General features: G+C 43.4%; 1 protein-coding gene across 1 annotated transcript in view; it reads left to right on the forward strand.

Annotated features, from left to right (window-relative positions):
- The window catches only part of LOC138945969 (uncharacterized), a 31,234-nt gene extending 24,776 nt beyond the window's left edge, over positions 1-6,458 (forward strand). The window contains exon 7 of the mRNA XM_070317499.1: positions 716-6,458. Coding sequence (XP_070173600.1) covers positions 716-3,842 — 3,127 coding nt within the window. The 3' untranslated portion in view covers positions 3,843-6,458. The remainder of the gene's footprint in view (positions 1-715) is intronic.
- The last annotated feature ends 8,541 nt before the right edge of the window (positions 6,459-14,999 follow it).

The following is a 14,999-nucleotide window of genomic DNA, read 5'->3' on the forward strand; positions in this document are numbered from 1 at the left end:
TTTTTCTCAGGAGGTATATATATGATACACCTTGGTATTCTCACCAAGAGGTACGATACCTCTAAATGTTTCAACGACGTGAAACTGTGACTTATATGGTCAATGTCTTTCAAAAGGGATTGGTTGATCAATCGATATATATCTGGCTAGATTCCTGATACCTAGTGGTGATCTTTGGCCAGACAATTACCTGATTGACATACTTGACTGATTGACTGACTGATTGATTGATATACAGTGGAACCCCCCTTTTAAGACCTCCCAATTTAAGACTCACTCCTTTTTAAGACCTTGTGTTCTCACATTTTCTGCTCATAACGTCTATATAATTACCCCCATTTTAAAACTCTGTACTTTTTAAGACCCAATTTTGAGGTCTTAAAAGGGGTGTTCCACTGTACTTGTCTGATTGACTGTCTGACAATGATGGCGCTAGTATTTTTTCAAACCAGTACGCAAACTTTTATGATGTAAACAGTCAAGAAAAAAACCGGTAGGCGGGTCATTGGAACCAGTTAGAGTCCAACTCAGAGTACTGGTTTTAGTGTTCTGCCAGCAAAAAAAAAATCCCGGTAGTTCTAAAAAAACAACCGGTAGGTCAAACCGGCAGCCAATTTTGTTCCAGTAATTTCTTGTTTCAACCGGTAAAATACCGGTAATTACCGGTTAACGCCAATACTGGTCTGATGGATAGATATTGTTCTATTGTCAATAGGTTCCTGACGTTTGATGACGTGGAGCTGAATCATGTGACCCACATGATCTTTGACGGACAGGTGCTGCACTGCTGGAAGCGAAACTACGGCTTCTTCGTCAGCTGGGCTGAGCTCGAAGCGAAAGACCTGCTGCCAAGAAAACGCTTCGGCTCCGCAGTGGCACAGTTTCCTGAGCAGCCTTGGTGCAGCTTCATGCTACCCAGCGAGCTCAAGTTCCTGTCCTGCCTCCCCCTTGAGGCACAGAATGGGAAGAACAGTCACGTCCTGATCAATATCAAGTTCCTGCACCTGTGGTACGGCCTCTTTCCCCAGAGCGAGTGGCCATGGTGCTGGCTGGCTGAACAGAGGTTCTACGTCAAACTGTGGAAGCATTCCTGCCGTACGAAAACAGAGTCCTTGGAGGATGCTGTGCAGGTGGTGGACTTGACTGATGATGAGCAGAAAGCTGGGATCACATCTTCGGGGTCTCTTTCTGAAGGCAATGTTGCTTCGCTGAAAGCTGGGATCACATCTTCGGGGTCTTTTTCTGAAGGCAATGTTGCTTCGCTGAAAGCTGGGATCACATCTTCGGGGTCTCTTTTTGAAGGCAACATCACTCAGAACAAGGCAAGAGAGCGAATAGTAAGAATAAGTGACTCTGAGCTCCTTCTGCTGGTGCCTTCAGTTACTCCCACCAGCCAGCCTTTGAGAGGCAGCGACTCTACCTCTATCACAGGTCTGCAGAGTACAGTAGAGAGAGAAAACGAGGCCACCTTCCATCTGACTGGAGTGACCAGTGATCAAGACCGCAGCCAAGAAATTCAGCCAACTACAGCGAAAAATGAAGAATCTGAAACTGAGGGAGGTGAACACCTTACTAGGGTCAGCAGCAGAGCAGTGTGTGATTGTGGAGGTCATCAGATAGCAGTTGAAGGGTTTGTGAAAGAAGAAACTGAAGCTGACCAGAGCATGCACTGTAACCGAGACAGTGAGCGGACTCAAGATGCTGAAGATGCGGATCATCCAGCGAAGCGAGAGTCAGTCGAGCAATCAGTTTGTGAGGGGATGTCTGTTAGTTCGCATCCCTCAACTCAAGCCGATGACAGTGCAAAAAATCAGCAAGCTAGGCATCCGTCAGTCCAGCAGGAAACGTCAGTCAGCCCACATCTGACAACTCGAGATGGTGACAGTGCAAATCAACCAGCTAGACCGCCATCAGTCCAGCCATCAGTCCAGCCATCAACCCAGCCATCAACCCAGCCTTCATTCCAGCAGGCAACATCAGTCAGCCCTCATCCCACAACTCAGGGCGGTGAAGCAGTCTGTGAGTCGTACTTAAAGACTTCTGTGCTGAGCGACGATCTGCATCTGCTGCCAGCCTGCCCCTGCCCTGCACGCCCGCCCGGCCCCTTCCCCAGGTTCTCCTTCCTACAGTGCATGTGCACCACTCACTCCCAGTTCACCATCCTCAAGGACGTTAGGCAGGCCGTCATCCACAACAGGTTGGTCTACTACTTCAAAGCGGGCTATGCCATATACTTCAGCTTGGATTACGTGAAAAATGCCAAGGTGCTCAATTTCTCTCCTAAACTGTCCGTCCTTAGGTCTGCCTGGAAGAAAGGATCAAAGAACGAAAGCTCGGTGGTGAAATCGTTCCTGCGTGAAAATGGAGAGGTAGAGGACGGCAGCGAGGCCAACGATGATCTGTTGATCCGTCCGGATCAGCTGCGACAGATCATGGCGTCCTGCGGGAGGAGTATGGACCCTCTGTACCTGCATCAGGTGGGCCACATCTGCCCCAAACCCCGCTCCATTGCCCACAGGGCACAGAGGTCGGACCCACACATGAAGCATGTGCAGTCAGCGTGGACAAGGGCCTTCTACTGGCATCAGGACTTCCTCAAACAGCTGGCGGCTGTTGTGCATGACTATAATTCCACACAGCAAAGGAAAGATGTTCCTTCCGCACAGGAAAGGAAAGATGTTCCTTCCGCACAAGAAAGGAAAGAAGTTCCTTCCACACAGCAAAGGAAAGATGCTCCTTCCGCAGAGCAAATGAAAGACGCTCCTTCCACACAGCAAAGGAAAGATGTTCCTTCAGCAGAGCAAAGAAAAGATGTACCTTCCACACAGCAGAGGCCAACTATGGACAGCACAACAGGAGAGGAAAGAGAGGGTGTGGTGTGCGTCAGGACTGTACGGCAGACAGAGGACGGAGCAGTGGGTGGTCAACAGAGCATGGACTTTGTCAGCATTTTTCCCATCCCATGGAAAGACTTTCACCTCAACAAAGTCAAACAGGAACCTTCCACGGAACATCAGGGTTCTCACACATCAGACCTGCAGCGGGATCCCGCTGTCAGAGACACTCAAGAAAATTCTGAAGAAAATCAACAGGGTTGTCTTTTACCACAAGGGCATTCTGACTGTGCTGGTGTGAAACGAGAGCGTGAGGAAGAGCGCGTTCATGCTAGCACTCCCAGTCACGTCCCGAAACATCCTGAGCAAACACACATTTGTGTTAACCTGAAGATGTCTGAAAGCTCTGCTGTCCCAGAAATTTCGTGGGATGAAAAGAACCCGGGCATCACACCGGTGGCAGCGGACCAAGACAGATTCACAGAAGCTACGACTCCTTCAACGTTAGAAGGCATTGTTCTACACTCTTCTTGCAAGGGAGTGAAGATTTTACACAGTGAGGAGCAAGTGCGGAAACTGTTGGTGGACAACGAAAAGGGCGCCATGTTCTCGGGGCACCACATTCTGCTGACAGGAACACTCACCGCTGCCGACTGCCGCTACGTGTGCTTCAGTGTGGGAGGAATTCTGTACGTCAACTGGCAGGAGGTAGTCAACCAGGTGGAAGAGCCGAATGACAAGAAGGCGCTGTTCAAACAGGCTCAACAGCTTCACGCCTTTCTCTACCAACCTCCGCTCTACATCGTCCAGCTCTTCAGCTGTCGCTATGGCGTTGACCTTGACCTTCTGATGAGTGCCCCTTGGGTGGCCTTGAACACCCTGGTGGCCATCTACAACCTGGGGTCTGGCATTCTGGTCAGGGAGAAGATGCTGAAAAGGTTTGTGGACATTACGCCAAGCTCTGTTCGGTTTGGTATGTTCCTGCTCTTGAGGAAAGATACTGGCTAGTGACAGAGAAAGGGTTCATTGACTGTATTGAGGACATGGGATCAAGCTCTGTATATGATTTTGGTATGTTCCTGCTCTTGAGGAAAGATGTTGGCTAGTGACAGAGAAAGGGTTCATTGAATGTATTGAGGACATGGGATCAAGCTTTGTGTATGATTTTGGTATGTTCCTGCTCTTGAAGAAAGATGCTGGCTAGTGACAGAGAAAAATGAAGGGTTCATGACTGTAGAATCAAGCTTGATCTGTACATTATGGAATGTTACTGCTCTTGAGAAAAGATTGAGACAGAGGGTTGATTGACGGTGACTGTATTGATAATTGTTGACATTGCATCAAGTTCTGTCCAGTTTGGGATGTTCCTGCTGTTCAGGACAGATTCTGCCTTGTGACAAGAAAACAGTTGCAGCGCTGAGAGTCCAACAAAATTAATGGTGTACATGTACTCGCCTTTGGCTAGTGATTCTGAAAATTTACTAGCCAGAGAGCAAACTTTACTCACCAAACCAACAATTTGTTTCCGCAGCTTTACTCGCATTTGGCGAGTAGATGAACATTTCTACTCCCCAGTTACATGTTTCTACTCGCCATGGCGAGTGAAATACTCGCCACTTTCCTGCCTGAGTTGATGAACTGTATTTTGTATATATATATATATGTTTGTATTTTTGTGAATGTTTGATACTGCATGCTTTCCTGCTTGTCTTGTTTAATGAGGTTTGATCTGTTTAAAAAAAAAAGCATTTGAATCCCAGTGCTGCAACTGGAAGATATGTTGCATGGTGCTAATTTGAATGGAATCTGTCATTCTGATGATATGAGTATGACATGTGGCAATCAAACATTTTAAATCTTGATGCTAATGACCTGAATTATGTAACATTTTACACTTTGGCAGTATGCAGTATAAATTTGCAACATTATGTAATTGTGTTATACATATTGTTGAAGATACGATTTGTAGCTACTTTTCTGTTAAGTTTAGTCTAGTTTGTGGGGACAAAGAAGCCTTGAGGCCCATATAAAGCATCCCATCAGTCTTTGGGTCTGCTTTAGCCCCTTTTCCTTCTGTGGCATGACAAGTAACTCCGTCATTTTCAAACTTTAACAAATCTTAGCACAGTAACTTAACTGCTAGTTTTCGACGGGGGCAGTGGCCTAGTGGATAAGACATCGGCCTCCTATTCGGAAAATTGTGTGTTCAAATCCCGGCCGCGGCCGCCAGATCGGTTAAGGGTCGAGATTTTTCCTGTCTCCCAGGTCATTACTTATGTGCAGACCTGCTAGTGCCTTATCCCCCTTTGTTTTGTGTACACGCAAGCACAAGACAAGTGCGCATGGAAAAGATCCTATAATCCATGTCAGAGTTTGGTGGGTTATAGAAACACGAAAATACCCAGCATGCTTCCCCCAAAATCTGCGTATGCAGCCTGAATGGCGGGGTAAAAACGGTCATACATGTAAAAATCCACTCGTGCAATAACATGAGTGAAAGTGGGAGTTTCAGCCCATCAATGAAAAGGACTGCCGGTTTTCAGAAATTATAACCGCTCAAACCTCACAAGCAACACTAGAAATGGAAACGGATAATGCATGATCCGTAACTTTGTGTATAGCAGGTGTTTCAGGATCTACATATGGGAGCTGGAGCTATTGGGTGCTCTGGGGGAAGGGTTAAACTAATTTAGGATACAGTAAATAATATATGTGCATTCAGATTTGGCAAGAAGTTTACATGTGACCCTTTTTTTTTAAACAGTTAAGGCTGTAAATTCAAGCTTATTTTAATATCCTGAACTCTTTATGTCCGTTTTGGAATAATTGTTTTATTCTGGTTTGCTTTGGAAGGACACCCCCCGCGGGTTAGGCGGAAGAATTTACACGATGCTCCCCAGAATGTCGTAAGAGGCGACTAACGGATTCTGTTTCTCTTTTTACCCTTGTTAAGTGTTTCTTTTATAGAATATAGTCAATTTTTGTAAAGATTTTAGTCAAGCAGTATGTAAGAAATGTTAAGTCCTTTGTACTGGAAACTTGCACTCTCCGAGTAAGGTAATACATTGTACTACGTTGCAAGCCCCTGGAGCAAATTTTTGATTAGTGCTTTTGTGAACAATTGACAAGTGGCTCTATCCCATCTCCCCCCTTTCCCCGTCGCGATATAACCTTCGTGGTTGATAACGACGTTAAACACCAAATAAAGAAAGAAAGATCTAGAAGGACATTTTTAAGTTTCTCAGTCTCGGAGCAAATAAAAATCAAGCATTATAATGCCTTACGCTTTGAGTTCCTTGTACATGTATTCAGAACAAACAGATGTGTGGTGTGTGTGTGTAATGTATGCGAGAATTTGTGCATGTGTGTGTGTGTGCTACACATGCACACACTGATACACACATGCACGCCTGCATTTTAATCAACACCAAACAGGATGACACAAAATCTTGGAAAGGAAATATGTAGTGTAATTAAACTGACATTCTCACACCTTTTCACACATTGAATAATATTGTCACACATAAACTGTGTAAAAAGTTTTATTAAACAAAAACATCATTGAATGGAATTCCCATTAGAAATATGTAAGTTCTGCAAGAATGAGGATACATATATAATATATATATACGACTAGTGTCTGTGTGTCTGTGTGTCTGTGTGTGTGTCTGTCTGTGCGCGATGCACGGCCAAAGTTCTCGATGGATCTGCTTCAAATTTGGTGGGCTTATTCAGAGAGACCCCGGACACAACCTCATTGATGAGATATTTCAACACGTGCTCTCAGCGCGCAGCGCTGAACCGATTTTGGTTCCACCTCAGCTATTTTGGTTCCACCTCAGCTACCCGGGCCCCCATACCGACACACCATAGCCGCTACACCACATCACAACGCCAAAGTTCTCGGTGGATCTTTTTCAAATTTGGACACCGTATTCAGCTACACCCCGGACACAATATCATCGATGAGATATTTCAACACGTGCTCTCAGCGCGCAGCGCTGAACTGATTTGGGTTTTTGTGTTCATTTCACCATTATAAGTAACTCTTCCTTATCTTCTCCAGTGTTTGGCGTTTATCTCCCTTCCTTCGTGTGGCTTTCCCGTTTGTAACTTACTATTACTATTTTTAGAATGTCACTGCGCTGTCCACAACGCTTCCCTTGCACCCGTAAGTTGTTCTTACTGTCAAAGTGAAAAGGTCCAATCAATTTATAGCCACGCGAAAAATACACTCTCACCTATCTCTATATATTTATAGATACAGATATGCATATATATATACGGCTTCTCTGTGTTTGTGTGTGTGTGTGGGCAAAAACCTGTGTATTGTAGAGTTCTGTTTGTGATGTGGTCTAGCGGCTATTGTCTGTTTGTATGTTCTGGCATGTGAGAAGCCACAGCAGATAATATAGGGCTAAGAAATAAGCTCTAAAATTCTCAATCCCGTTTGACAGGACTTCGCCTTCAAAGGTGATTGTGGTGAACCGCCACGCTGTCTGTCTCTGTCTCGCGCCGTTCACCTCAAATTCCCCTTTCTGAGTAACTATTTTTGAGTCACTTGAGAAAAAGTGACTCTATGTAATCGGTCAGTGTTAGTCTGTCCGGCCGGCCGTCCGGCCGGCCGTCCGGCCGGCCGTCCGGCCGGCCGTCCGTAGACACCACCTTAACGTTGGACTTTTCTCGGAAACTATCAAAGCGATCGGGCTCATATTTTGTTTAGTCGTGACCTCCAATGACCTCTACACTTTAACGATGGTTTCGTTGACCTTTGACCTTTTTCAAGGTCACAGGTCAGCGTCAAAGGAAAAATTAGACATTTTATATCTTTGACAAAGTTCATCGGATGTGATTGAAACTTTGTAGGATTATTCTTTACATCAAAGTATTTACATCTGTAGCCTTTTACGAACGTTATCAGAAAAACAAGGGAGATAACTAGCCTTTTCTGTTCGGCAACACACAACTTAACGTTGGGCTTTTCTCGGAAACTATAAAAGTGACCGGGCTCAAATTTTATGTGAACGTGACTCCCAGTGACCTCTACACTTTGACGTCTGCTTTGGTGACCTTTGACCTTTTTCAAGGTCACAGGTATGCTTCAGGTATGCATTGTGTTGTGAATAGCAATTTCTTCCTGTCCATCTGATGCCTCATATAATATTCAGAACTGCGAAAGTGACTCGATCGAGCGTTTGCTCTTCTTGTTAGAATGTCACTGCGCTGTCCAGAACGCTTCCCTTGCACCCGTAAGTTGTTCTTACTGTCAAAGTGAAAAGGTCGAATCAATTTATAGCCACGCGAAAAATACACTGTCACCTATCTCTATATATTTACAGATATAGATATACATATATATATACGGCTTCTCTCTGTGTGTGTGTGTGTGTGTTTGTGTGGGCAAAAACCTGTGGATTGTAGAGTTCTGTTTGTGATGGGGTCTAGCGGCTTTTGTCTGTCTGTATGTTCAGGCATTTGATAAGCCACAACAGATAATAATTATAGGGCTAAGAAATAAGCTCTAAAATTCTCAATCCCGTTTGACAGGACTTCGCCTGCAGAGGTGATTGTGATGAACCGCCACGCTGTCTGTCTCTGTCTCGCGATTCACCCCGGCGAAGCCGGGTATTCCTCTAGTAATAATATATATTTGTCATCATTTTCACGAGTTTTCATTCAAAAGCACCTGGGAAATAAATCTCATGTTCCCCAGGCAATAAATCCCCGGTTACCATAGTTGCAGGAAGCAGGTTATACATGGATAATCAAAAGCAAACCCAATAGAAATGCTCGGGGATTCTTCGGCTCTTTTCATTGGTGTTTCCCCAGACCTAAACAGACGACACGACACTGCTTTGCAAAGTTCCAAAAACGAACTGGCAAACTGGCAAAAGTAAACAAAAAACAAAACTACTTCAAAACCACAAATGAAACCTAGCGATATGTTTTGTCTTCTTACAGAGTCATGGAGTGCGTGTATCTGGGTTTCGTTCGGAGAAACACGAACGTCAAGTTCAAGTAAAAGGACCCCTGACACACACATTTTGACCCGTGCACAAGACGTTGTATCGATAAACGAAGCACAAATACGAAACAATAATAAAAGCAAAGAAAATAGCAACAAGATATGCAAACATCTAACAAAGCCGAGCAAGCAGAATGACAAAACAAAGAGGTACTGATTGATTGATTGATATAAGCTTCCTATTGATTGATAGAGTCCGAAACAAGATCGCGATTCTTTCCTTCGCTGCACGACGCAAATCTTCTGTGACCTTTGACCAAACGTAGCTTCCACATTCGATCACTCAGCTTAATATTTACAACAGAAAGCCGAGGGGGTGGAATACCGAGATGAACCTACAGAACTGTGCATCCTCAAACCTGACATATTCATCCAAACATTTAATGAACTCAAAAACACAGAAAGTTGCTTTCACACGCCAGCTTTGATTGCCAGTGGTTATCAAACCGGGACTCGTGTGGTTATCAGCACGGAACCCGTGTTTCAAAGCATGGCTCCCTGGGTTGATTGTGCACTTATTTTCTCACTACCAAAATGATGACAAAAACGATGTTTGGTGGTTTGTTGACAGACCAGCTTTTTTATCGGTCCTCGGGGGGCATATCGACTTTTGTTTCATATTTATTGACCGCGGCCTTCGGCCTTGGCAATAAATATGAAACAAAAGACGATAATGCTCCCCCGAGGACCGACAAAAAAGCTGGTCTGTCAACAATCCAAACATCTTATAATATTACATTCTGCGTCATACCTTTATAAAGTGGAGAAAAATCTCTCACAAGCACATTTTGTGTAAACATTATTGATGGATCTTCAAACCTTGTATCATGTACAACAACAATACATGCAACAGCAACATGAAACCAAAATAAGTACAGGGTTCGTACAGGTCATGGAAAACCTGGAAAGTCATGGAATTTGATTTTTAATTTTCCAGGCCTGGAAAGTCATGGAATTTCAATTCAAGTCATGGAAAGTCATGGAATTTAACAAAAATAAGAAAGAAAAAAAAATTAACCTTTCGCACGCCAGCGGCGATTTTCGTTGCCCAGCCATTCCCCGATTTGCGTCGCCAGCACAAGGCTTGTTCGTATGACCAACTTCTCGTTCGTATTTGCATACGAGAATAACGGTATTTTTAACGGCACTTGAGCCAAAGCGAGGCTTACTTTCTTCCGGTATCTCCTCGTGTCGTCTGCGCTGCATTTGAGTCGGTTTCGTCGAAGTTTTCTGCTTTTGTTTTTGCATCGATAAAGTACTTTAGCGCTTCGATAAGCAAGATGGAGGATGATGAGTTTGAAACTTTCTTTCGAGTTGTTTCTTGACAACAAAAAGTATGCGGAATTGGAACGAATTACCGAGGAAGATCTTCGCAATGAACTGTGTATCGCGGTGAAAAAAATGACAGTTCGTCAAGTCACAGTGACGGTTACGAAACGGAATTTACGAAAGTGCAGATGGATACAAACAGTGGCTGGTCCAGTTTAGTGAAATGACAGGACCAGCAAACATTACCGATAATCTGATTGCGTAGCAAATGCTTGACTTGCTTGTCGAAGAGACACTGCGTAGAAACTGACTCAAATTCAGTGCAAAGCAAGCCAGTGTCAAAACTGGCAGTGACAAGACGTAAAAAGTTTGCGTGTTCGGAAATGGCGACCTGTGGATCTAGTCATGGAAAATGTTATTGGGGCTCATGGAAAGTCATGGAAAAGTCATGGAATTTTGTTTCTAAAAACCAGTGGGGACCCTGCAAGTACCCTTTTGTTTTATGTACCATAAACAAGTCACCACATTAATGTAGATATGTACTTTGATACAAAAAAACACTTCACAACAAAACCAACTGCCATTTCCATAAAGAACCTTTCAGAAAGCTTTCGCAAACAAACTTCAGATCTACAATTAATGGAAATACGCAAAAGTGTTTGTGAAAAACGTGGTATTTTCATGAAACACTGAAAACCAACAGTATTTTGAATTTTTGGGGCTCAGTCAATGTAAACACCAAATTTTCCTGAGTAAACATAACCTATCTTTATATTTTTGGATTCAGGCAACGATACAAATGCAATACCTTTTTGACTCACATGCGAAGCAAAAGTGAGTCTATGTACTCACCCGAGTCGTCCGTCCGTCCGTCCCCCCCGTCCGTCCGTCCGTCCATCCGGAAAACTTTAACGTTGGATATTTCTTGGACACTATTCAGTCTATCAGTACCAAATTTGGCAAGATGGTGTATGATGACAAGGCCCCCAAAAACATACATAGCATCTTGACCTTGCTTCAAGGTCAAGGTCGCAGGGGCCATAAATGTTGTCTAAAAAACAGCTATTTTTCCCATTTTTGACTCACATGCAAAGCAAAAGTGAGTCTATGTACTCACCCGAGTCGTCCGTCCGTCCGGACGTCCGTCCGGAAAACTTTAACGTTGGATATTTCATGGACACTATTCAGTCTATCAGTACCAAATTTGGCAAGATGGTGTATGATGACAAGGCCCCAAAAAACATACATAGCATCTTGACCTTGCTTCAAGGTCAAGGTCGCAGGGGCCATAAATGTTGCCTAAAAAACAGCTATTTTTCACATTTTTCCCATTTTCTCTGAAGTTTTTGAGATTCAATACCTCACCTATATATGATATATAGGGCAAAGTAAGCCCCATCTTTTGATACCAGTTTGGTTTACCTTGCTTCAAGGTGAAGGTCACAGGAGCTCTTCAAAGTTGGATTGTATACATATTTTGAAGTGACCTTGACCCTGAACTATGGAAGATAACTGTTTCAAACTTAAAAATTATGTGGGGCACGTGTTATGCTTTCATCATGAGACACATTTGGTCACATATGATCAAGGTCAAGGTCACTTTGACCCTTATGAAATGTGACCAAAATAAGGTAGTGAACCACTAAAAGTGACCATATCTCATGGTAGAAAGAGCCAATAAGCACCATTGTACTTCCTATGTCTTGAATTAACAGCTTTGTGTTGCATGACCTTGGATGACCTTGACCTTGGGTCAAGGTCACATGTATTTTGGTAGGAAAAATGTGTAAAGCATGTGAGTCGTATGGGCTTTGCCCTTCTTGTTCCCATTTTCTCTGAAGTTTTTGAGATTTAATACCTCACTTATATATGATATATAGGGCAAAGTAAGCCCCATCTTTTGATACAGCAGTCCCTGCAATGTACGGCCCCCGGCGTGAGCGGACACCTGACATGTACGGACACATTTGCTCGGCACGGAGTGTTTTCCTTCTATATTTGCCCCCCCTTAAACGGACACCTGCAAAACGTGGACGCGGACACTCATTTTCGGTCCCAACAGCAGGTCATACCTCCAATGTACGGACAGACCATCGTCAAATTTTCACCACAACAAAATCGATAACAGAGCAGTCCGGCTCTTGGTACAAAGATCACAGCCGTAATGGTGTGATGACAGTCGCTGATAACTTGAGTGCACGTGTACCCATCGTGTGTCTGTGTGTAACCTCTTTCATTGACAAGATACTCTTGTTTCCCCTCAGCCTTGACCAGTGAGTCGGTTGCCTAATCTATGAACCCTTCAGTTGTCTTGCTTTGTCAAAAGTTACGACACAGTCAACTGGTTTTGCTCTGAGTGAACAGTGCAGCTGGCCTCTCTGGCCACAGCCCCCAACAGTACATGGCTGGAGGGAGTGAGAGAGAGAAAGGGGGGGGGGGGGGGAGGGGGTGGAGGGTTAGCTGGCTAAACTCTGTGGGGTGTCCGGTGTCACCGCATGTCAGCAGGAAGAGCATTGGAGAGAAATAGAGAGGTGTACTCTTCCACACAATTTCCAAGCATCAGTTGCCGCGGCTTGGGGTAGGCATTAGTGAGGGAGAGTGGGAGCTGTGTTATGTACAGTGTATTTCCGACTGAAGAGTGAAAAGTCACTGCCATGCCACATGATCGGCATGCAGTCAATAAAGCCAGACAAGAAACAAATAAATTACTTGATTATGACATGCAGCTCTATCTGCTGCTATTTATTCAAACTGGTTTTCAAGCTTATTCTTGCAAAGCATCTGCACACGCTCCTCTGTGCTGTGTTTGTGTGGCTGCTTTCGTATGTCAGTGCATGGTGAGTGTGTTCACTGCCTTGAGGATTTATTTTATCTCTTCTTTTCAACACTTTCATACAAATCCTTTTTACATAACGTTTAAAGAAGTATTAGGAGTTAATTGTTATTGTTTAATAGCCACAAGAAGTGATTAGCATAGACTCAATCCTGTTGTTTGTGTGTCTCTGTGTGAGTGTATGGGGGAGGGGGTGGTGTGGTCACCCCTCCCGTGACCGGACACCTGCAATGTACGGACAGTTTTGCTATGGCCCAAGGGTGTCTGTTCATGAGAGGGACTGCTGTACCTTGCTTCAAGGTCAAGGTCACAGGAGCTCTTCAAAGTTGGATTGTATACATATTTTGAAGTGACCTTGACCCTGAACTATGGAAGATAACTGTTTCAAACTTAAAAATTATGTGGGGCACATGTTATGCTTTCATCATGAGACACATTTGGTCACATATGATCAAGGTCAAGGTCACTTTGACCCTTATGAAATGTGACCAAAATAAGGTAGTGAACCACTAAAAGTGACCATATCTCATGGTAGAAAGAGCCAATAAGCACCATTGTACTTCCTATGTCTTGAATTAACAGCTTTGTGTTGCATGACCTTGGATGACCTTGACCTTGGGTCAAGGTCACATGTATTTTGGTAGGAAAAATGTGTAAAGCAGTTCTTAGTGTATGATGTCATTGCTAGGTTTAGCTGAAGGTCAAGGTCATGTAAAGGTCAAGGTCAAGCATGTGAGTCGTATGGGCTTTGCCCTTGTTTAATCATTTTTGTAATTTTGATTTTAAGCAAAATTTTAATGCACAAACTTGTCAATTAAGTTTTAAGCTTCCAAACTGAAATATTTTACAATTCCCACAGTCCGTACCAGCTATATATTATGTCAAAGAATAAAAACAACTTTTTTGGATATTATATTCACTGATGAAACAACTTCTCTTTAGGTGCTAAGACGTTGAAAGTACTGAACCCTGGTAAATATCTCATTCAGTGACAATAATGGCATAACAAAATTTATCAAAAGACCTTTTTCAACACAAAGAGAAACTCCCAAAGACAGGAGATTTCTCCATGTTACAACAAAATCAAAAGATGCATGTTCCTCAGCTCAAAGACCAAAGCCCTACAACAGGGAGTCTTGTTCTCCAACAGCGGGGTAACAAGTTGGAGTAAGAATATGTAATATTAACAGCTATTGTGTTTTCAGCGTAGCAATAGGGTCCGATATTTAGACGAGACAAGTATAATGCCGACGAGTATAATACTTGTTCGAGTCTAAATATCGGACCCTATTGCTACGCTGAAAACACAATAGCGATTATATAGCTGTTCTGACCTGGATTTGTTGGTCCAAACTTACAAAATGACAGTTTTTGCGTCGATGCGTTGATTTCAGGGTTTGATAGCAGACGCCGTTTCTTATGCGCATTAGTTTTGCGCAGGCGCCACACTGACTTGGAAAAAAACTCGATTTGACAACACAGCTGTTAAACAGCTTTTTATTAGTTCATTCGAATACAACAACAAAAAGTTTGAGTTTTTTAAATTTTGAACAAGACTACTTATGAAGAAGACCAAAACACAACATAAACAGAAAACTAGAAACAACTGAAGAACTAGGATGCAACAAGGGGAGGAGAAGAGAACAGCTAATCGCGAGCAGACGGCAGCATTTTTACTTGTCTCGTCATGAAGCGAATTTTTCAACCTCAGTTATAAACGACTACATGAATGTTAATGCCATGGGTTGTACATCAATACTTCAGAGGGGAAGTGGGGTATTTAGTGTGGAGTTACGAGATAAGAAAAGCTGAATGTGAAAGTTTGTGTCAGTCGGCAACTGACACAGGCACACAAAAACGGCTGTTCCGTTTTACTCCCCTGTTTGTACTACAGTCAAACTCGCTTAAGACGAATCACTGGGGATCGGAAAAAAAGTTCGTCTTAACCAAAATTCGTATTTTTTAAGTCTTGTACATTTTATGGTGTTTCAATTTGTTTCTTTCGCAACTTTCATGCTGCTTCACGTTTGGACAATAA

The sequence above is a fragment of the Littorina saxatilis genome, linkage group LG13, assembly GCF_037325665.1.
Source record: "Littorina saxatilis isolate snail1 linkage group LG13, US_GU_Lsax_2.0, whole genome shotgun sequence".
Lineage (NCBI taxonomy): Eukaryota > Metazoa > Mollusca > Gastropoda > Littorinimorpha > Littorinidae > Littorina > Littorina saxatilis.